Below are 21,557 nucleotides of genomic sequence, written 5' to 3'. Positions count from 1 at the left end.
TCCCTTTCCCTTCCCTTTCCCTTCCCTTCCCCTTCCCTTCCCCTTCCCTTCCCCTTCCCTTCCCCTTCCCTTCCCCTTCCCTTCCCCTTCCCCTCCCTTCCCCTTCCCTTTCCCTTCCCTTCCCTTTCCCTTCCCTTCCCCTTCCCTTCCCTTTCCCTTCCCTTTCCCTTCCCCTTCCCTTTCCCTTCCCTTTCCCTTCCCCTCTCTTTCCTTTCCCTTTCCTTTCCCCTTACCCCTTTCCTTTCTCCTTTTTCCTTTTTTTCCCTCTTTCCCCTTCCCTTCCCTTCCCACTTCCCACTTCCCTTCCCCCTTCCTTCCGTTCCCTTCCCTTCCCGCCTCCCTTTCCCCTTTCCTTTTTCAGGCAAGTCTTGCTGTGTCACCCAGGCTAGAGTGCAGTAGCATCATGACAGCTCACTGCAACCTCAAACTCCTGGGGTCAAGGATTCTCTTATCTCAGCCTCCCAAGTAGCTGGGATTACAGGTGTGCGCCACCATACCCAGCTAATTTTTCTTTTTTTTTTCTTTTTCTTTTTTTTTTTTTTTTGTAGAGATTGGGGTCTCACTCTTGCTCAGGGTGGTCTCGAACTCCTGGCCTCAAGCATTTCTCCCACTTCAGCCTTCCAGAGTGCTAGGATTACAGGCGTGAGCCACCGTGACCGGCCAACCAGGATGTCTTTATACCTCCCTCTCCAGGTTACTTTGAAAATTAAGTACAACCACTGCTAAAGTGTTTAATAGAATTAAAACTTGGTATAAGTTTTTAGTTCAAATTGGCAGTGGGGAGCGGGAGGAGCTATGTGGAAAATGGGGTCAAAAATAGATTGCAGGCCTGGCGAGGTGGCCCACGCCTATAATCCTGGCACACTGGGAGGCCAGGGCAGGAGGATCGCTTGAGGTCAGGAGTTCGAGACCAGCCTCAACAAGAGTGAGACCCCGTCTCTACTAAAAAATAGAAAAATTAGCCACGCGTGGTGGCACACACCTGTAGTCCCAGCTACTTGGGAGGCTGAGGCAGGACGATCACTGGAGCCCAAGAGTTTGAGGTTTCTGTGAGCTAGGCTGATGCCACAGCACTGCAGCCCAGGGAACAGGGTGTGATACTCTGTCTCCAAAAAAAAAAATTCAATTTGGGGATCATATTGTTCGTATTTTATTGGGGATCTTTGGTCTGTTTTTTATTTTGGAGGTAGTATTCAGTTCTTGCAGACTGAGAACTAGCAAGGCCAAGACAAAGATGTTCCTTTTGCCTCTTTACTATCTCTGGGAGAAATGTTGAGAACCCTCAATTAAGCAGAAATACAGAATAGAGTCACTCAACTTTCTTGTTACCTACAATATAACTGGAATTCCTTTTTGTTTGAAAACTTAGTGTTGGAACTCTCCCTCAAGCATGTGTGTGATGATCTGGTGTTGCGCTCTCTTGGCTCACTTTTTGTACAGTGTAGAGGACATGCCATATCACTCGGTGCCGGGATAAACTTGGAATTTGGGCTTAGTGAAAAGCTTTTTTAGGCCGGGCGCTGTGGCTCACGCCTGTAATCCTAGCTCTTGGGAGGCCGAGGCGGGCGGATTGCTCAAGGTCAGGAGTTCAAAACCAGCCTGAGCAAGAGCGAGACCCCGTCTCTACTATAAATAGAAAGAAATCAATTGGCCAACTGATATATATATAAAAAATTAGCCGGGCATGGTGGCACATGCCTGTAGTCCTAGCTACCAGGGAGGCTGAGGCAGAAGGATCGCTCGAGCCCAGGAGTTTAAGGTTGCTGTGAGCTAGGCTGACGCCACGGCACTCACTCTAGCCTGGGCAACAAAGCGAGACTCTGTCTCAAAAAAAAAAAAAAAAGCTTTTTTAGTGTGTTTGCATTTGTGTCAGAGCTTTCATTTAAAGCAAAAACTTCCTGTGGCTTACTTTTTTTGTCTCAAAGTGGAGAATAATTCAAAACTTGTTAATTGAAGCTTTGTGGATTTATATAAAGAGTGAAATCAGTATTCTAATTTAATAGCATTATCCACATTCTGAGAGACTTAATTTATGGTTAAATCATTGGTGGACTTATCAAGGCATGGCCCAAAAATGTATGTATGTGACATACATGTCATATGTCACAAAGGTATATGTGATACCTATTTTTTCCTGAAGGAAACGCTTAAACTATTAAGACCAGTAGGCATCTTGTGCAAAAACACTGAAAAATACACCTTTTTAAAGTTACTGATTTCCCTTTTTCTTACTTTTGCCTTTTGTCTCTACAACTGAGCCTCCTTTTCTGAGTAGGTAGGTTTCTGAAGAGTGTATAAATTGAATATGTAGAATCACTATCTTATGTTTCCAGTATCACGGTTTTAGAGATGCATTTCCTTATTCCTCTGAGCTAATCACTTTTCAACAAACATTTATTGAACACCCAGTATGTGCCAGGCCCTGTGCTACATTCTAGGAAAACAAAAATCAGCTAGTCCTGGTGCCTATTTTCAAAGACCTCACAGTCTAAAGAGAAGACAAAAACATAACTAGACAAAACATCAAAATACTACTGCATACCTAATGGAACCTACAGACATGAAGCAGAAAAATACTCTAAGGAGAAAAACTGTGTAAATGAGTGCAGAGGTTTTGCAGAGGAGGTGATGCTGGAATAGGGTCTGAAGGATTAGCAAGAGCTCTCTAGACACACATGGTGGTGGAGTCCAGGCTCTCAGCCAGGCTTTCCAGAGAGGAAAGCAAACAACTCACAGTCTCATCTTAGAGGGTCCCAGGAAGTACTTAAGTAGCTTCAGAGCCCTGAAGGTGCTTTTGCTACTCAGACTTTATCAGCTGGGCTAGCAAGGTGAAGCCACTTCTCAAAGCCAGAGTTGTGCATTGTAAGAAGGCTGACTGGTTTACACCTGTCAAGTATTTCTGCACCTTAGCAGAAGGTCCCCAAAACTGAGAAAACTTCTCCTACTTAATTATTACTTTTCATCAGTTACTTCTCTGCAAAGCAGCTCTTAGCTTACTACTACTTCGTAAGAATTGGCATCTATGGAAATATGGTTTTCTCATTTTCCTTACTGTTTGCCCCCAGGGCTCCCCTGCCAGAATAGCTGCTTGCAGCCCTTGCTTGTACTGTGGATGCCCATCCCCTGTCAAGTCCTGAGCATCTGCTCCAGCCCCTACCCTCACCCCACACCCTACCTTCCTGGGCCTGTTCCCCGCACTGAGCTGCCCCGTAGTCCAGGGGGAGTTCCTTCTTGCTTCCTCTCTGCTCCAAAACCCTGTGGGAGAATGGGCACAGCTGGTAGGATTCGTTCAGTTATTTGGTTGTTTTGTGTCTAGGGATTGTAGTCTTAAAAAATGAAAATAATCTACCTTCACACTCACTGAATGCTATTATGGGCCAGGCAATGTGCTGACTTCTTACCACCACCCCTGGAGGTAGGTATTTCCATATTACAAATAAAAATTAAAGCATAAAAAGATTGAGTGACTTGCCTGAGGTCACACAGCTAGTAAAAAGCAGAACTGGCATTGAGCCCATCAGACTGTAGGCCCAAAGCCAAGACCTGGGACTAGAGTTCAGATCCGGCTGATGCCTGGAATGGTAGTCCCTGACCTAGATGTTCAGTCACAGCTGTTGTCTTGATAGTTCCAGGATTGCTCCTTTCCTCGCCACCTTCACCACTGTTGCTTCATCCACATCCCCTAACTGCCTACCTCAGTGTCGTCCTCCTGCTCTGGTTTACCCACAGCATTGCCACAGATCAGTCTTTCTAATAAACTGACCTCATCATCTCACTCTGCTGCTTACAACCCTCTGTGGCTCCATGGTCCCTTCAGGATAAAGTCAAACAATGTTGTCTCTGATATGGCCACTACCCCTGTCCTTGAGCCACTTGGGGTGCCATGCTGTCATCCATGTTCATGGGCCACCCCTGTGCTTTTCCCTCCTCTGCACCAGCCAGGGCCTCAAGATTCTTTGAGACCATCACCTGCTCTTAGGAACCCTCCCATTTGAGTTCACAGAATTCACTGCTTATTTCTGCATCCCAAAGGGCATGATTATTAGGTGTAGCTTTTTTTCTGTAGGGCAAGGCCTGTCCCTTGGTGCTTATTTATCCCAGCAGTGCCTCAGTCCTGCTGAGGGGAAACCATGTTCCGCCTTGACAAGGGCTGGGGGTGACGGCACCCAGGCTCCAGGTGTGCCATCCACTTATAAAGCACACATAATTTGGGGTAAGGCACCCATTAAACCAATAGGCTACAAGTAAGTCCTGAATTATTACCATGGTAAGTGCTAAGAGAAAAAATTACAGATTTTAGTGTTTTTCATGGGAAGGCTTACTTGGTCTTGAATGTTGGGTCTTGGGTGGTGAGAGGAAAGGCAGTGATGGCTTCTCAGCCTGATCATGAGTGTGCATGAACAAGGTAGTGAGCTGAGGCTAGGACATTCTAGAATGTGGACATGGTATGCGCCACAGCTCAGGGTCGGATGGAAGTGTGGAGGTCATGGGAAGGCCTGTGTGTCCAGCATGAGAGGAGGGGTACGTGTAGGTGGGCCCAGCTCCTTCGGGTCTCATGGGGCCTGAACGCTGGGAAGCCATTGCTGCGTTCTGAGCAGAGGAGTGACATGCTCGTATTTACATTCAAAAAAGGTCACTCTGGCTGCTGTGAGGAAAAGGACTGGAAAGGCCCAAGTGCAAGTGTGGAGGCTGTTGCGGCCGTGCCGCTGTGAGAACGGGGCTGCTCAGGAGCTCCTGAGGAGGTCAGCAGACAGGGCCTAGTGCCTGGACACGGGCTCAGGCGGAGGGTGGGCCCAGGTGGGTGCAGGGAGCAGCCAGGTGGCTGGTCACCAAATAACTGTGTGGCTGCTGGCCAGACCCAAGTCACTGTCCCCTGATGCCTTCAACCAGGATCTGCCCCACGGAGCCCACTGCATGGCTTGCCTGTGAGGTGGCTCCTTGGAGAGCGCCGTGAGCTTCAGAGCACAACATAAAGTCCCTCTAGTTCTTCAGACTTATGCTGTGTACTTCACCCAAGTGTCAGAGATCAGTGTAAGGGCTTACCCATTTTCATCAGTGATTCTAAAGTTGACTTATTTGCTATGATCATTAAAATGCCAGATGAGAATAAGCCATAGGGACAGACCTTATGCATGTTAACCACACTCGGTGTGACTAGGTAGGAATATGAGCAGCTACTGAGTTGTCCAAAGTTTGTTTATATATTCCATGAGGCATCAGTTGCTTTTAAAATCTACATTTGGTTGAAATTTGACCTATTGTGTATAGTCTTATAAATAAATCAAGTGCTTTGTGAGATGTGTTGCATCCATGGACACAAGCTCATGGTGAGCATATCCCACAAGGTTTTCAGTAATGATTTGTCTGTTTGTAGTTTAACTACTTAGGTAAACAGAATATTAATTTTGATATGTGATTAGAAAATTTTTTTTTGTAGGCTTTACCGCCAGCACCTGTTCAGAATCACACAAATAAGCATCAGGTATTCAATGCATCTCTTCAAGACCATATTTATCCGAGCTGTTTTGGGAATACTCCAGAGTGGAATAGTTCTAAATTTATAAGTCTTTGGGGATCAGAAGTGATGAATGATAAGAACTGGAATCCTGGCACTTTCTTGCCAGATACAATTTCTGGTAAGGAATCTGTTAAAACTTTCTTAAAGTTTTAAAATAACCCAAGCTGAATAGATTGACACTTTGCTGTAACCTCCTGTAGAAGCTCTGGTGCAGCTATACCCAGCTGCTGCTCCCTCACCTCCGTCCTTGGGTCCTTGGGGGCTGTCCTTCTGCCCCATCCTTTGCATCTGCCACTAGTCAGTCCCCTGCATTGATGGAGCAGAGCAAGGCTCTGGCTCCGTGGCTGTGCGTCAGCCCAGGGTCTAGTCTGCACCGTTTGATGTCCAGCCTATGATTCTCAGCAGTAGTGACAACCAGACCTCAGCCCCAGTGAAAAGGGGCAGGGAGACAGTGTCACGGTCGACTTGAATGCCGTGGCTTTTGTTCCTTTTCTCTGATTTCTGTATTGGCCCTACATGGGATCTGTTCCCTTCTAATAAGCTCCTTCTTCCCCAGCTGCCTCAGCTGCTGAGGCTCAGCTGTTGACTTCAGTCGCAGGGCCCAGAACACCTGAGGAGGGGCTGGTAGCTATGCCTCATCTCTGTCTTCATGTGGCCAGAGCTCGTGGTAGCCCCACACCCAGCCCCTGCATGCGCTCAGAACAACAAGCTAGACTGGACATCCCGATCTGTGCTTGGGAAGGATTTCTAGCTGTGTGACCTTGGGCAAGTTGCTTAGCCTCTCTGAGTCTCAGTTTCTTCATCTTCTTAGGATGAGTGTAATAGTACCAACCTCAGAAAGTAGTTTTAAAGCATTAAATGACTTTAGGAAGCACTGTGCACAGGAATCGGCACATAGTAGGTGCTCAATAAAGATGTTTTCTTAGATTAAAACCAGCTGACCAATATCAGCCCAGTGGAGGCCTAACTACAGTACATCCCCAGTATTAAGTGTTCCAATCATCAGCATGTCTTGTAGGGTTTAGCTAAGTATTATTTCTGTTAGAAGTCTTAATTTTCCCATTCTTCTCTGAAGGGAGTGATATATTAGGGCCAACACTCTCAGAAACAAGACCTGAAGCCCTTCCACCTCCGTCTAGCAGTGAAACACCTGCAGTTTCGGATAAAGAGAAAAAAAATGCTGCAAAAAAGAAATGTCTGTACAATTTTCAAGATGCTTTTATGGAAACAAACAAAGTTGTCATGGCCACCTCATCAGCCATGTCCTCCGTGTCCTGCACAGCTACCACAGTGCAGTCGAGCAACAGCCAGTTCAAAGTGTCGTCCAAGAGACCTCCTTCAATAGGTAAGGCCTGTTAGTCCTTGGGGACCCTCATAAAAGGCTCGGCTTATTTACCATCTTTGTAATTGACTTTTATTTAGCCTCCCAGAGGCTATGCTAATATAATTAATGCCCCAAATGTTCACCTACAAAGAGCTTGGCCTGTAGGGCTCTGACAAGAATTTTAGCTGTTATACTAAATCCCACTGGGGCTGTGCTGCACTGGGTCTTGCCTTCAGTCTCTGTGCCCATTGTTCTGTGACAGGAAGAGGCCATTGCTTTCTGAGCATGTGGTGGGATTCCTCAGAAGCTGCTTTAGGAAAATGTTGAGCAAGGAGAGCTGACAGAGCTGCCTGTCACCCACCCCCTGCTGTCACTCGTGTTAATCCACTATCCAACAGTGGGAAGAGGGCCTGAAAGTAATTAGAGACCAATGGAGAACTCATGAGTGGCTCAAATGGGGCCTCACTATCCAAAGTTTGGACAGACTGAGCATCAGAAAGAGTCATGAAATGGATGTTACCACACAGAGAAGGTTGAGAGTCCATAGGGGGGAGGCAGGGCAGCTCTTTTTCACAGAAGTACACCACTGCTGTGTGAGTAAGAAGAGTAGAAGTGGCATGTCAGCACTCTGCAGCTAGCTCTGCTGTAGTCCCTGGTTCAGGCTCGCATCATCAGTGGATGATAAGAATGTTGGATGTCAGTTTGGGGAACAGAGCATTTCCGCTCATGGGACTGACACGTTACAAAAGGATGACAGAATCTGGCATCTTACTCTGGAGGAATCTGGCAGGCAACCCTCTGCACACTGTCATGGAACAAAAGGACATTCATTAGGTGCTTCCTACTGCCAAGAAATGGGAAGAATCCAACATAACCTTTAGGATTCATGCCCCAAATGTTTCACCTGAATGTATTGAGACAAGATAAATCCAAGTTGGCAGATAGCTGGCCTATTGAAAAATGTCTTGGAAGAAGCTATGTTGGGGGGAAAGCACTAAAGGACATATGGAGAAGATTGGAAATTTGCATATAAATTGTGCATTGGTTAAGAGTTCCGTGTCCATGTTAAATGTCTTTGGTGTCATAATGGTATAGTGGTCATACAGCAAAATGTTCATGTTCTCAGGAATTCATGCTGAAGTGTTTAGGAGTGAGTGCAACTTCTAAATGTTAAGCCAAAAAATGTGTGTGTATATAAGAAATAAAGTAAATATGACAAAATGATAGATCATCATGAATCAAGGTAAGGGATGAAGGGTGTTTGTATTGTTCCTTCAAACTTTCTATAGGTTCAGACATTTTTAAGACAAAACATTGGTGAAAAATTGTGATTAAGGTAAACATGAATGTCTGTTTCTTCTTCAGCCATTGGCCATGACTCTCGGTCTCTCGATGCAGGCGATGTCTTTCATGGCATCAACAAGGAGGATCATAGACACTCGGCACCGACAGCCCCAAGGAACAGCCCCACGGGCCTGGCCCCGCTCCCAGCACTCTCTCCTGCTGCACTCTCGCCTGCCTCCACCCCTCACCTTGCAAATCTTACAGCCCCATCATTCCCCAAAGCTGCAACCACAGCTCCCGGGTTTGTGGACACACGCAAAAGCTTCTGTCCCACTCCCCTGCCCCCCACCACAGACGGCTCCATTAGTGCCCCTCCTAGTGTCTGCAGGTGAGCAGGTCCTAGAGGGGTGGTTGGAATCACTTTGGGAAATGGGTGTTATGCATACTAACACAGCTACAGAAACTGCCCCCGGAAACATGAGCAGTTGAAAAGTCAGAGGAATACAGAGGGATTTGCAGGGTCATCCCCAGCAGAGGCCATGGGGAATTCCCATCCCAGCCTCTAGCTCTACAAGGGAAGAGCAGAGATGCTGAGCCACTGTGGGTCGGTGGGCAGACCACCCCTAACGATGGGCAACATCGGGCACGTCTCTTGTTTGGTTTTTAAGTTGTATTTGTTGTACATTGGATAGAGTCAGAAGAAAATGTATAAAATGTATATAGTGAAGCACAGTACAGCAAACAACAGTGTTTTTTTATAGAAGACAAATTTTTGTTATCTTTGAACTCACCTGTTTGAAGCCATCCCTCCCTCCTGCTCAGTGTGGAAGCAGGTGGCAGGAACAGTCACAGAAGGAGACATTGGAGAGACTGTTTCTGTTTCGTGGCGCTTTACAAGTGCTATGAGTGACTGTCTGCCTGTAAGCTGTGCCTCCTGCCCAAACCCTCTGTTGCCACCTGTGCTTGACTACAAGTGACACCCTGGGGCACACATCCTCTGCCTCTTATCTGTGAAATGGGCAGAACTATGGGAGGGTGAGAGAAGGCAGGCCATTTGCTAACGAGCCTGTGTGTGGTTTTGCAGTGACCCTGACTGTGAAGGACACCGCTGCGAGAATGGTGTCTATGACCCGCAGCAGGATGACGGGGATGAGAGTGGGGACGAGGACAGCTGCTCTGAGCATAGCTCCAGCACCTCGACCTCCACCACCCAGAAGGAGGGCAAGTACTGTGACTGCTGCTACTGCGAGTTCTTCGGGCATGGTGGGGTAAGTGTGTGAGGCCAGCCTGTTGGGAAATGAGAAGTGTGCAACACGCAGGCTCTTTCACAAGCATTATATACTAGACTCATTCAAGGTGTGGTTATATTATATGGAAAGCTTCATTTGCAGCAGAGTTAAAATCCGGATGTGGTCTGAAATAGCAATGCCACTTTTAAGTTATACTTACCTAAAGAAACAATAAAAATACCCTGTACTATGGCAATTAAAAAAAAAAAAAAAAAAGAAAGAAACAATAAAAAGTATTTGCCCAAAGATTTAGCTATAAGGATTTCATCACTGTATTTTTATATTTGTTTATGATTTTTAAAATAGTTGGTGAAGTGGGGGGCATCTACTGATTGCCCAGCTGTAGGACATTGTTACATAGTACATCCATACAGTGGAATACTATGTAGCCAGTTGCATCAGTGTTTTATATGTATAGTTTGAATGCAAAGGATGGTGGTACCCATACATACTTATACATCTTTCCAGAGCAGTAATTTAATTTGTATAAATAGTTATCATTCATGATTTATGAGAGATGAGCAGTAGGAAAAGCAGGGGCTTGTAGTTTTTCTACTTCAGTTTTTAATAGTAAGAAATTTGGCAGTAGAATTGAGGGCAATTATTTTCCTTTTTGGCACTGAAAAGGAAATCTACAAATGGATGGACAGATATTACAGGTACCTTTATTGACATGAAAAGAGATTCACACTGTATTAAATAACAAGTAGATGAATCAGTATGTGTAATTGTTTCTTTTCAGTTAAAAAAACATCCATTTGTGTACTTAGTTGTACGTTCTTTCCCAGGTCTTTCATGAATGTATAAAATTTGAGGGGTAGGTGACAGAATGCAACTTTTGAATAACTTGGTGATGATAGTTTTTCTTTTTTCTGCCAGCTTATCTTATTTCATTATATTCACAATGAACATGTACTACTTATAATAAAACAGTTTATTTGTAGAGATATCTGAAATTTGTTACATTCAGAATTAAAACCTGCAGTTTAATTTAGTTGTGTTATTTGTCTTAGCCTCCAGCTGCACCAACAAGTAGGAATTATGCAGAAATGAGAGAGAAGCTTCGTTTACGGCTGACCAAGAGGAAAGAAGAGCAGCCTAAAAAAATGGATCAGATCTCGGAAAGGGAAAGTGTCGTTGACCACCGAAGGGTAGAGGATTTGTTACAGTTTATAAACAGCTCAGAGACCAAACCAGTAAGCAGCACTCGAGCAGCCAAGCGAGCAAGGCATAAGCAGAGAAAGGCAAGTGATGTAGCTTGGGTCTGAGGCACTTGCTGTGCTCTCTAGGAGCAAGGTTGAGCTGCAGGCGGTGGGGGCTCTGAAGCAAGTTGACTTATTCCCGTCTGTCTCTGGTGGTCTGAACTGGAAGCTGGTTAAAACTCTTACTTTGTACTTTCAGGAAGCTACTTCCCCTTTTGTGTAATGGTTCTGCTAGTGGATCTAACACAAGCTGTCAAGTTCTTGTGCTGGCCATCTTAGGGGCAGCAGCAGACCCAGCTTTGTCTGCATGAGAACCTTCCTTCCCAAGGAAGTAGGGAAGAAGGAGCCCTCTATTGTAGAGGTAGTGGAAGTGGAGCTTGTGAGGGCTTTTGGAGCCTGTGACTGAAGAAGTGACTTTGATATGGGATTGGAAGGGCATTTGGCACAGGTCCATGTTCCTCTTGTACCACTGGCCATTCCAGATGAAGGCCAGTGCATACATTGATGTGGAAGACTAAAATGACCAGCCTTTGTGGGAAGTCTTGGGCAGTTTCCACCTCACCAGAGGGCGTGGTGTGTCACAAAAAGTAAATGTCTGTGTGGCCCAGTGAGGAGCTATGAGCAGACTTCAAACTGTCTGCTAATAAATGAGAAATTATATTCTTTTTATTTATTTTGAGACAGGGTCTCGCTTTGTCACCCTGGCTAGAGTGCAGTGACGTGATTAGAGGATACGTCACTGCAACTTCAAACTTCTGGGCTTAAGCAATCTCCTGCCTCAGCTTCCTGAGTAGCTGGGACTACAGGTGTACACCACCATACCTGGCTAATTATTTTCTGTTGTTGGTAGAGACAAGGTCTCGCTCTTGTTCAGGCTTGTCTCAAGCTCCTGAGCTCAAGCAGTCCTGCCTCAGCCTCCCAGAGTGCTAGGATTACCGATTTGAACCACTGCGCCTGGCCAAGATATTCTGTTCTCACTCGATGCTAATGTTGGTACTGCTGGGAATCGATTAAATCTATGATTTGCATCTACCCTGCCCCTGGCAAAATTTCTCTTGGAGGATTTTCTACAGCACCTCTATACTAGAACAGTTCCAAAGATCCTCCTGGTTTCAGCTCACTAAAAAGATCTGGCTCCAAGAGCCAGATCCAAGCAGATGTGGGCCACAGGCAGAGAGGAACTTGTTAATGTTGCTATGGTTCTGACAGTGGGATGGTTGCTTTAGGAAGGGGCAAGGTCGCTGCCTGTAGCTTGGTCAGGCAAGGACATGAAGAGGAGAAGGAGACATTCCCACATGGACCAGAGGTTGGGTCTTATGTCTTATATTGTTGCTTCCAACTTGGCTGTTTTGATTCTACGCTAATTGTGATTATTCTAATTGGATTAACCATCAAGAGCTCTGCTTGTACCTCACAATCCTAAAGTAGGTTTGGACTGGCTTTGGGGTCTAGTTGGGAGGCTTTAGGGGAGAAGCTTGTTCTGTGCCTCACAAGATCTGGGTTTGCCTCATCTTCTGAAGTGAGGAGCACATGATGTGTTCTGGCATCAGAGGCCCCACGGTGGTTCAAGACCTGAGACCTCACAATGGGACTCACGGGAGCCACTGGGCCCCTTCCAATGCTTTCTGGGGTATCCTCCACCCCAGGCACTTGCCCTCTGACCTTGTAGGCAGTCTGGATCTAGTCTTCAGGTCAACACCCACTCACACCTCATGGGACCTCCTCTTCATCCTGGTACTCTCTCCCTTGACCTCATGCCATAGGACAGCCCACAGGTCTGTGCTGAGGCTCGGTGACAATGGCTGGTTGTGGATATGAAGGCAGCAGCTCCCCTATGGACTCTGTCCTGTAGCAGGTTCACCCCATAGCCTTTGCTGGGGGAGTCACTCCACTGGAGGCTAAGGCTCCTGCTCACAGTAGGTGTCCTGACCTGTTTGTCACCAGGCAATGGTGTGACAAGTTCGTGCCAGAATGAAGCTCAGCACTGAGAGGACAGCAGCTGCGCTGTGTGTGCCATTGAATATAGTGATGGAATCAGTTTCCCCTTTGGCACAGCCCTGTGGCCCACTGCAGACACTGGACCCCACTCTAGGGCCTTTCCAGGAGCTGCCTATCAGGGGCTGCCTCCTAATGAAGATTTCCTTTTTAGCAGATGGAGCAAGGAATTAAATAATTTTTACTTGAATTGTCAAATTAAGTTTTTAAAAAACATGTTATTAAATTTTTACCATAATTTTTATTTAAGTTTTTCAGAAAATAAATTCGTCTATTAAAAATATTGTGTAAAATAATTTAAACTTGGGCAGGACTTTTACATTTTCCCAAGCAAAATGCTTTTGCCAAAGTTTCTTGTAAACACTAGCTTTTTTCGAGTTCAATGATAGGCAGCGCCATGCTTCTAACTCTGATGGCTCACATTTATTTTCTAAACAGAAGGAGTCATTTCCATTTATGTTTCCATTTATGCTCCTAGAATATATTGTTATGAAAATATAGTTTTCACTAGTGAAGCTGGACAATAAGCCATTTGCTCTGTCACACTGGTAAAAATATATTGGGACTTCTATTTATCTGCCAGGATGAGAAGGAATTTCTAGTTTTTTACTATGTGTTTCTTGCATGCCCTGTTGATACTGGTGAATGCATCAGCATCAGCCTTCACCTGGAAAGGTGTTTTCCCAGAGTTCTTGCAGCACATGTGCAGCCTTCACTACTGCACAAGCAATTCATAGTATCAGTTGCTTTATCAGCGTGACTCTTTGCTACACGTACAGGCAGGTAGCCAGCTCCCTGGACTTGAGCCCAGCAGCTGCTCTGACCTCAGGTCATGTGCCCAGCACCAGATCAAAGGCTGTGAGGGATTTTTTGTTAACTACCCCCATCCCCTGAAGTAAAGTAAACATATACCTTGGTAGATAGAGGAAATTTAATAATTCTGTAGAGTAAAACAATTGAAGGTAGGTATGCTTTAAATATTTAGTTTATTATAGCCCCTTTCAGAGTTTATATTCCATATGTGATTCATTTTCTAGATTATCTTAGTTTTCTGTGGGTATTAATATTTAGTGTACTTACCACTGTCTTAAGTTGCCTTCTCTTTTTATAATGGCAGCTGGAAGAGAAAGCTCGCCTAGAAGCTGAGGCCAGGGCCCGGGAGCACCTGCACCTCCAGGAGGAGCAGAGGCGTCAGGAAGAGGAAGAGGAAGAGGAGGAGGAAGAGGAACATTTCAAGGAGGAATTTCGCCGGCTTCAGGAGCTTCAGAAGCTAAGAGCTGTAAAAAAGAAGAAGAAGGAGAGGCCAAGTAAAGACTGCTCCAAGTTGGACATGCTTGCTAGAAATTTTCAGGCAGCAACAGAGTCTGTCGCTAACTCTGAAAACACCCACAATGGCTCACTGGAGCAAACTGAAGGACCAGAAACCACCTCCTGCTCCCCTTCCAGACACATGAATCATACAGAGCCCAGGCCAGGGCCAGGAAGCGACAGGGACATTGCAGACCCCATCGACAACAGAGACTCCAAACCTCTCCTCCCCAAAGAGGTCAGTGGGAAGCAGCATGAGCCACTCTCTTTTTTCTTGGACATAATGCATCATCATAAAGAGGGAAACAGCAAACAGAAGCTAAAGCAGACCAGTAAGGCCAGCAGTGAGCCAGCACGGAAGCCCATGGAGTCCCCCAAAACCACAGAGGGACAGCCCAAACCCAGGGCCCAGACTGAGTCAAAGGCTAAAGTGGTTGACCTCACTTCCCTCACAGAACAGAAAAAAGAAGAGAGAAAAGTCAGCAGTAATAACAGTAACAAAAAGCAGCTGAACCATGTCAAGGAGGAAAGGTCAAATCCAGTACCTGCTGAGCCCGCCTCTCCCAGCGAGCTTCAGCAGAACAACAAGCTGCTACTGGCAGATTCTCCTCAGCCAAAAGGCAGGAACAAGAAAAATAAGAAGAAGAAAGGAGACAGAGTCAGCAATTCGATTGGTAAATACAGAACAGAGGGAAAATATTTCTAACCTGTGACTTTTAATTTTCTGTGTGAGATGTAATGAGAAAAGCACTTAGTTTGACATTTTCTTACAGTCTGTCTCTCCCTCCTATGGATTGGATGCTACCTTATCTATTCCTGGCTGTGCTTTTTGTGGCTTTTTCATCACCAATAAGGGACAAATAACCATTGTTATAGTTTATTATTTTGAAATAATTTAGACTTACCAAAAAGCTACAAAAAGGGTACAGAGAATTCCAGTTTCCCAGCATCAACATGGTACCAGGTTTTCCTTTGTCATTTTCTCTCCTTTTTTCTCTGTTGTTTTTCTGAACCAAATTTGAGTAGTTTTAGACATGTTTTTCCTTTACCTTTGAATACTTCAGTGTGTATTTCCTCAAAACAAGGACACTGTCTTAATAACCCTAACCTACAGTGATCAGAATCAACAGGTTTACACTGATACAATGCTCTTATCTAGTTAAGGACATTGCTTATGATTCTTGAGTTGTCCCTTTAACATCCTTGATGGCAAAAAAAAAAGTTCTTATTGTCTTCTCCTGGCAAAGGATCTAATATAAGATCACACCATATCTCTAATTTCCTTTCATTTGGATCAGTTTCTCATACAGCCCTTTTTTTTTTTTTTAGGTGTCCTTCAATTGGGTGATATGTACCATTTCTTCATAATCAGATTTAGATTGTGTGTTTTGGGCAGCAATACCATGGACATGACAGGTCACTGTTGTGCGTTCCTTGAGGAGGTGCACTGTGTTGTCTATCCCATCACTGGGATGTTAACCCTGATCCTGAGTTCAGGTGCTGTCTGCCCAGTTTCTCCACGGTCAAATCATTTGCTAATTATTAATGTCTCACACGGAAATGAATATCCTATTTTGTGCCAAACATTCACCCACTAGTTCTAGCATCCGTTAATGATTCTTGCCTTGAATGGTTATTACTATGTTATTTGCTGATGGGGATTTTTCTATTATTATTCCTTTTACATTTGTTGTTAGGCATTCTGGTATAGGAGGAGCTTTTCTTTCCCCCATGTTTTTTTCATTTATTTAGTTAGTTATTATTTATAAGAGGGTGAATTCATGAATTTTTACTTGATGCTATAGACTATTATTGTTTACTAACATTATTTATGTTGACGCTCTGGTTGTCTCAGATTCAGTCAGTAGGAACCCTCAGGATGGCTTTTTCCTCAGGCTTCTTGATGCAACTTCACTATCCTTTAAGCACTTTGCACTTCCTCTCATACTCAGGTGCTCCATGCTCATCTTGTCTATTCTGTCCCAACCCTGAACGGGTCATTTCTCCAAGGAGCCCTCATTCTTTTTAGTGGAGAGTGGTGTTTGGAAACCTAGGCCCAGGTGCTGTGGTGTGGTGCTGCTTCTACACCCTCTCAGTCAGCAAAACTGGCGATGCCAGGGCTGTGCATGTGCCACCTACACACACATCTGTGTCCATTTCTTCATCTCATTTCTATATGCAAGTCGTGCGTTCCAGAAACTCCCATCCCACTGCAGTGCCACAGTGTGCTTTCTCACCTTCCCCTTTCCACGTTCAACTCCTGCCCTGGCAGTAAGCACCTGGACCCCGTCCGTGCATTTCCTGACCTGTTCAGTCCTAGAACCACAAGTAAAGTAGTTTCCAAATTACCTTCCCTTTCCACTGTGGAAAACTTTGAACATGATTTCAGTTTGTCCAGTTATTTTTATCTTTAGCCTTAAGGTAGGTAGTGATAACACTGTGTTTAAAAGTGTCTTGTTAGTCCTTTTTCCTCTTTAGTACAATTATTTCATTCATTTAAGATACATCTGATTCATTTTTTTCTGTTTGTACTACATTTTGTTATGTTTTTCCTCCCTAGTCCCTTTGTTTTTAATCTGGTTTTCACCCACCACCATAGGTAACTGACCAGTCTCTTACTTGCTTTTTTCTTTTACACAAAAGGTAGCAAACTATAGATATTCTCTTGACCTTTGCCCTTTTTTTCCACTTAATATGTTTTGGGAATCAGCCCATGTCAGTTCATAGTGATCATCCTCATTCTTGTATAGCTGCGTAGTATTCCATTTAAAGTGTACAGTCATTTTTCCAGCCATTCTGCGCACGTGCATTTGGGCCATTCCCAGTGCTTTCTGATTACACACAGTGCTGCAATGCACACTCTTGTGCATGTGTGTTTTCATGTTGCTTGGAGATGTGTCTTCAGAGCAGTTTCCAGAAGAGAAAGTGCCGGGTCAGAAGGTAAACACATTCACAATTTTGCTACCTGCCTCCGGGTTCTCCTCAGACCCTCCACTGAGTTCCCTACCAGCAGCATCTGAGCACTCATCTGCTCACAGCCTTGCTGCAGAATATGTTGTCAGGATTTTTATGTTTTGCCCCATCCATTAACTGAAATAATTCCTCAGTATAGTTTTTATTTGCATTTTTCTCTTAAGTACGATGAGGTCAATATTTTTGGGTGGGAGAGGGTCTCTAATTATTAGAGTGCAGTGACATCATTATAGCTCACAGCAACCTCAAACTCCTGGGCTCAAGCAGTCCTCCTGCTTCAGCCTCCTGAGTAGTCATGACTACAGGTGTGCACCACTATGCCTGGCTAATTTTTAAATTTTTTTGAAGAGATGGGGTCACACTGTGTTGTTCATGCTGGTCTTGAACTCCTGGCCTCAGGCAATCCTCCTGTGTATCCTAACACTAGGATTACAGGGGTGAGCCACCGTGCCTGGTTGAGGTCAATATATTTTTAAGGGCTATTTCTATTGTTTTGTGTGAATTTTATATTCATACCTTTTTCTTGTTTTTTTAAATTGGGTTTTTAATCTTGTATTTTTAAGAATTTTTTATATATTAGGGATATTAACCTATTATGTAATATACTGCAAAGATTTTCTCCTGGTTTATAAGTTGTCTTTGATTTTATGATGCTTTGCAGCCATGTGGAAGTTTTCTTGTTTGCTTTTATGTGGTCAGTTTATTGACCTTTTGTTGCCTCTAGATTTTGTTTGTTTGTTTTAATTTTTAAAAGACGGGCCCCGAGAGCAGTGGCTCATGCCTGTAATCCTAGCTCTCTGGGAGGCTGTGGCGGGCAGATCGCTCAAGGTCAGGAGTTCTAAACCAGTCTGAGCAAGAGCGAGACCCTGTCTCTACCATAAATAGAAAGAAATTAATTGACCAACTAAAAATATATGGAAAAAAATTAACTGGGCATGACGGTGAATGCCTGTAGTCCCAGCTACTCGGGAGGCTGAAGCAGAAGGATTGCTTGAGCCCAGGAGTTTGAGGTTGCTATGAGCTTGGCTGACGCCACGGCCCTCTAGCCCAGGCAACAGAGTGAGACTCTGTCTCAAAAAATAAAAGATGGAATCTCATCTGTTGCCCAAACTAGAGTGTACTGACTCAGTCATGGCTCACAGTAACCTCAAACTCCTGGGATCAAGCAACCCTCCCACCTTACCCTCCTGAGTTGCTGGGACTATAGGTATACACCACCCCGCCTGGCAAATTTTTTTTTTTTTTCAAATTTGTGTAGAGACGGAGGTCTTACTATGTTGCCCAGGCTAGTCTTGAACTCCTGTCCTCAAGCAATCCTTCCTCCTGGCCTCCCAAACCTGTGGGATTACAGACCTGAGCCCCATGCCAGCCCCTCAGATTTTGTTAGAAAGCTTTACTCTAACGCTAAGTGGAATGTACCCGTGTTTCCTTCTAGTATTTGTGTGATATATATATATATATATTTTTTTTTAATCCCTGATACATTTGAAATTTATTCTTGTGTATGGTTTGAGTAATGGAACCATTTTTTTTCTTCTTTTCGAGATAGAGTCTCACTCTGTTGCCCGGGCTAGAGTGCGCTGGCATCAGGCTAGCTCACAGCAAACCTCAAACTCCTAGGCTCAAGCAATCCTTCGTTTGCCTCAGCCTCCCGAATAGCTAGGACTACAGGCATGTGCCACCATGCCTAGCTAATTTTTTCTATGTATTTTTAGTTGTCCAGCTAATTTCTTTGCTCAGGCTGGTTTTGAACTCCTGACCCTGAAGGATCCTCGTGCCTTGGCCTCCCAGGGTGCTAGGATTACAAGCATGAGCCACCACACCCAACCTTGGAGCCAATTTTATCTTTCAAATGATTAGCCATTTGTCCCAGCACCAGTTACTAAAAAGTTTATCCTGCCCCACTGATGAAAAATGCTACCTTTGTCCTATAGTGAATTTCCATGTGGAATTGGATCTGTTTCTGGAATTTCTGTTCTTTTCCTCTCTGTTTACTCATGTGCCATTATTGTATTGAGTTAATTGTTTTTAGAGATTCTACATGTTTTAATATCTTGAGGGCTATTCTCCCCTCATAGCTTTTCTGGTTCGGTGTTTCCCTGGCTACTTAGTGTTTGTGTTTCCATATGAACATTATTATCAGTGTTAAATTTATAAATTGATTTCGGGAGAATTAATATCTTTATGATGTTGGTCATCCTTCGCAAGAACAAGGAATGTTTTTCCATTTGTTTATGTCTACTTTTGAGTCTTTCAGGAATGTTTTAAATTTTCTATTAGATAGTGCTGCTCTAACTGGTTGTTCATGTATATGTAAGCTATTGATTTCTGTATATTACCTTTATATTGTCTATCTTACTGAATTATTTTATTGTTTGGGTCTTACTATTGATTATCTGGGGTTTTCCAGGTATTCTATCATGTATCTGCAGATAGAGCAAGCTTTAATTTTACTTTTCTTTTCTAGTTCGAGTCCTTCCCCATCCTAACAGAAATGCCTCTGGTATTTCTATATTAAGTAAGGTGCTGGCTTGGGGAGCTAAGTGTAAGGGTGGGAAGCCCTAGGTGCTCACTTCGCAGATAGAGAAAGAATTCTCATACAAGGATTAGGATAGAAAGAAAGAAAAGTTTACTTTCCCAAGAAAGAAAGAGAAAAGAAGGGAAAATGGCAGGGCACTGAAATAAAGTAGGGGGAGGTGCCAGCAGCTGAGGAAAAGCTGCTTGGGCTTCTGAAGGGTAAAAATGGCTTTTTTTTTTTTTTTGTCTTTGCTGTAGACTGATAACAGGAGGTGGCTGTTTCTCCTTTTTTTGCTCCTTTGCCTGAAGATGTTCTTATCTATAGTCTGGCCTAACAGGTCTGGCAAGAAGGATTCATTCACACTTTCTTTCTGTTTACTTGCTCTTTTCAGATTCTGTGAAAACACTCTCAATAGGCAAGTTAAATAGTTATTTTCTCTGTTAGTTAATTCATAAGGAAAACCATCCTTTCACTAAGGTGTGTATATTTTATCATGTTGAGAAAATATCCAGTGTTTCTTATATTTCTTGAGTGTTTTTTAATCAGAAATGGGTGCTGAAATTTTATCAAAGGTTTTCTAGCATCTATGAAGATAATAATGATGTTTCTTCTTATACCCTTTAATATGGCATATTGTATTACCTGATTTTTTTAAAAATATTGAACCAACCTTGGATTCCTGGAATAAAGCCCACTGGCATATGATGTAGTATGTTCTTTGCATTGGAGTTCTGTTTGCTGTTATTTAATATTTTTTCATCTGTATTCATGAGGGATGAATCTGTTACTTCCTGTTTTTTGTTCTGTCTGTATTAACTTTGGATATCAGTGTTATACTTGTCTCATAAAAAGAATTAGGAAGTGTTTTTTTTTTCTTCCATTTTCAATGTTACGAAAAAATTCAAACTGTGCTGGGACTATTCTAGGCTTTCACAGTTTGGTAGAAATGCCTGTGAACCTCCCTTTCCCTACCCCCACCCCTACCCCCATACCTGGTGTTTTTGTGAGATAGGTTGGTGATAATATTCTCTCTTTCCTCTGAATAGTGGTGTAATGTTTCTATCTCTAATGAGGTTAATTTTGGTAAACTGTATTTCCATAATAAATTATCCTTTTCAACTAGATTTTCAAATTTATTGTCATAGATGTTTGCAGGTAGTCTCATAATTTTTTAAAAATTTATTTTCAGTGATTATTTTCTCCTTGTCATTTCTTAATTTGTGTGTTTCTGCTTTCGCCTCATTTTGCTTGAGTAAGTTAGTTAGTGGTTTATCTATTTTGTTAGTTGTATTTAACCAGCTTAACATACTAGTTAGGTTTACTGCTGTTCTTTCCTCTACCTCATTAATTTCTGCTTTTTAAAATTTTTTCCCTATGTTCTCTTTTGTTTTACTTTGTTGTTTTTTTTAACTTTTTAATTTAGAAATTTAGTTCATTTATTTTCATTCTTCCATTTTTATTGATAGCACGTTGTTAAGAGCTTTGAATTTTCCGCTGATCATTTTTTTAAATGTATCCCATAGATTCTAATAAATTTTCTATTAGTTTTTCTTTTTTTTAAGAAATTGTATAATTTCCATGTGGTTTTTCCTATTGTACCCAATAATATAATAGGCAGCTTTTAAGTTTCCAGGAGGGAGAGCCTTTTTTTGTTGTTAATAGTTTCTAGGTTTGTTGCCTTAATATCATAGAATACTATTTATAATATTTCTGTTTAATGACCTACTGATATTTTCTTTGAGACCTAATACGTCAGCTTTTGTGACTGTTCCATGTGCAGTTGAGTTAGAAATGTGTTTTCTCTTATCTTGATATGTAGTGTTCAGTATATATCCATGATACATTAATTATATTGCTTATTATATGTCCTCATGATCTAGCCTCTGTTATTTATTATTAATGTTTTTCGGTTTTCTTGCATCTCCTGTAGTTTTGCTTTATAAAGGTGGTTTCTGTGTTATTTGGTGCACATTCCTGTCATACATTCTTAGTGAATTATGGCTTCAGGATTTTAAAATGTCGTCCATTTTGTTGTGTTTTGTGCTTTAAGCTTGTGTTCTTTGTCTAGGATAGTGATTGCTGCCCAAGGTCTTTGTTACCATGTGCCTGGTGAGGCAGCTCTGTCCTCATCCCTTTGTTTCTAGAG

General features: G+C 43.2%; 1 protein-coding gene across 1 annotated transcript in view; it reads left to right on the top strand.

Annotated features, from left to right (window-relative positions):
• FAM193A (family with sequence similarity 193 member A) overlaps positions 1 to 21,557 on the top strand; it is a 159,440-nt gene that overhangs the window by 114,293 nt on the left and 23,590 nt on the right. The window contains exons 14-19 of the mRNA XM_075992888.1: positions 5,438 to 5,636; positions 6,594 to 6,863; positions 8,241 to 8,514; positions 9,211 to 9,394; positions 10,429 to 10,659; positions 13,730 to 14,594. Coding sequence (XP_075849003.1) covers positions 5,438 to 5,636; positions 6,594 to 6,863; positions 8,241 to 8,514; positions 9,211 to 9,394; positions 10,429 to 10,659; positions 13,730 to 14,594 — 2,023 coding nt within the window. The remainder of the gene's footprint in view (positions 1 to 5,437; positions 5,637 to 6,593; positions 6,864 to 8,240; positions 8,515 to 9,210; positions 9,395 to 10,428; positions 10,660 to 13,729; positions 14,595 to 21,557) is intronic.

Source organism: Microcebus murinus, chromosome 16 (assembly GCF_040939455.1).
Source record: "Microcebus murinus isolate Inina chromosome 16, M.murinus_Inina_mat1.0, whole genome shotgun sequence".
Lineage (NCBI taxonomy): Eukaryota > Metazoa > Chordata > Mammalia > Primates > Cheirogaleidae > Microcebus > Microcebus murinus.
The sequence above is the reverse complement of the archived record's forward strand: the minus strand, read 5'-3'. Positions and strand labels throughout refer to the sequence as shown.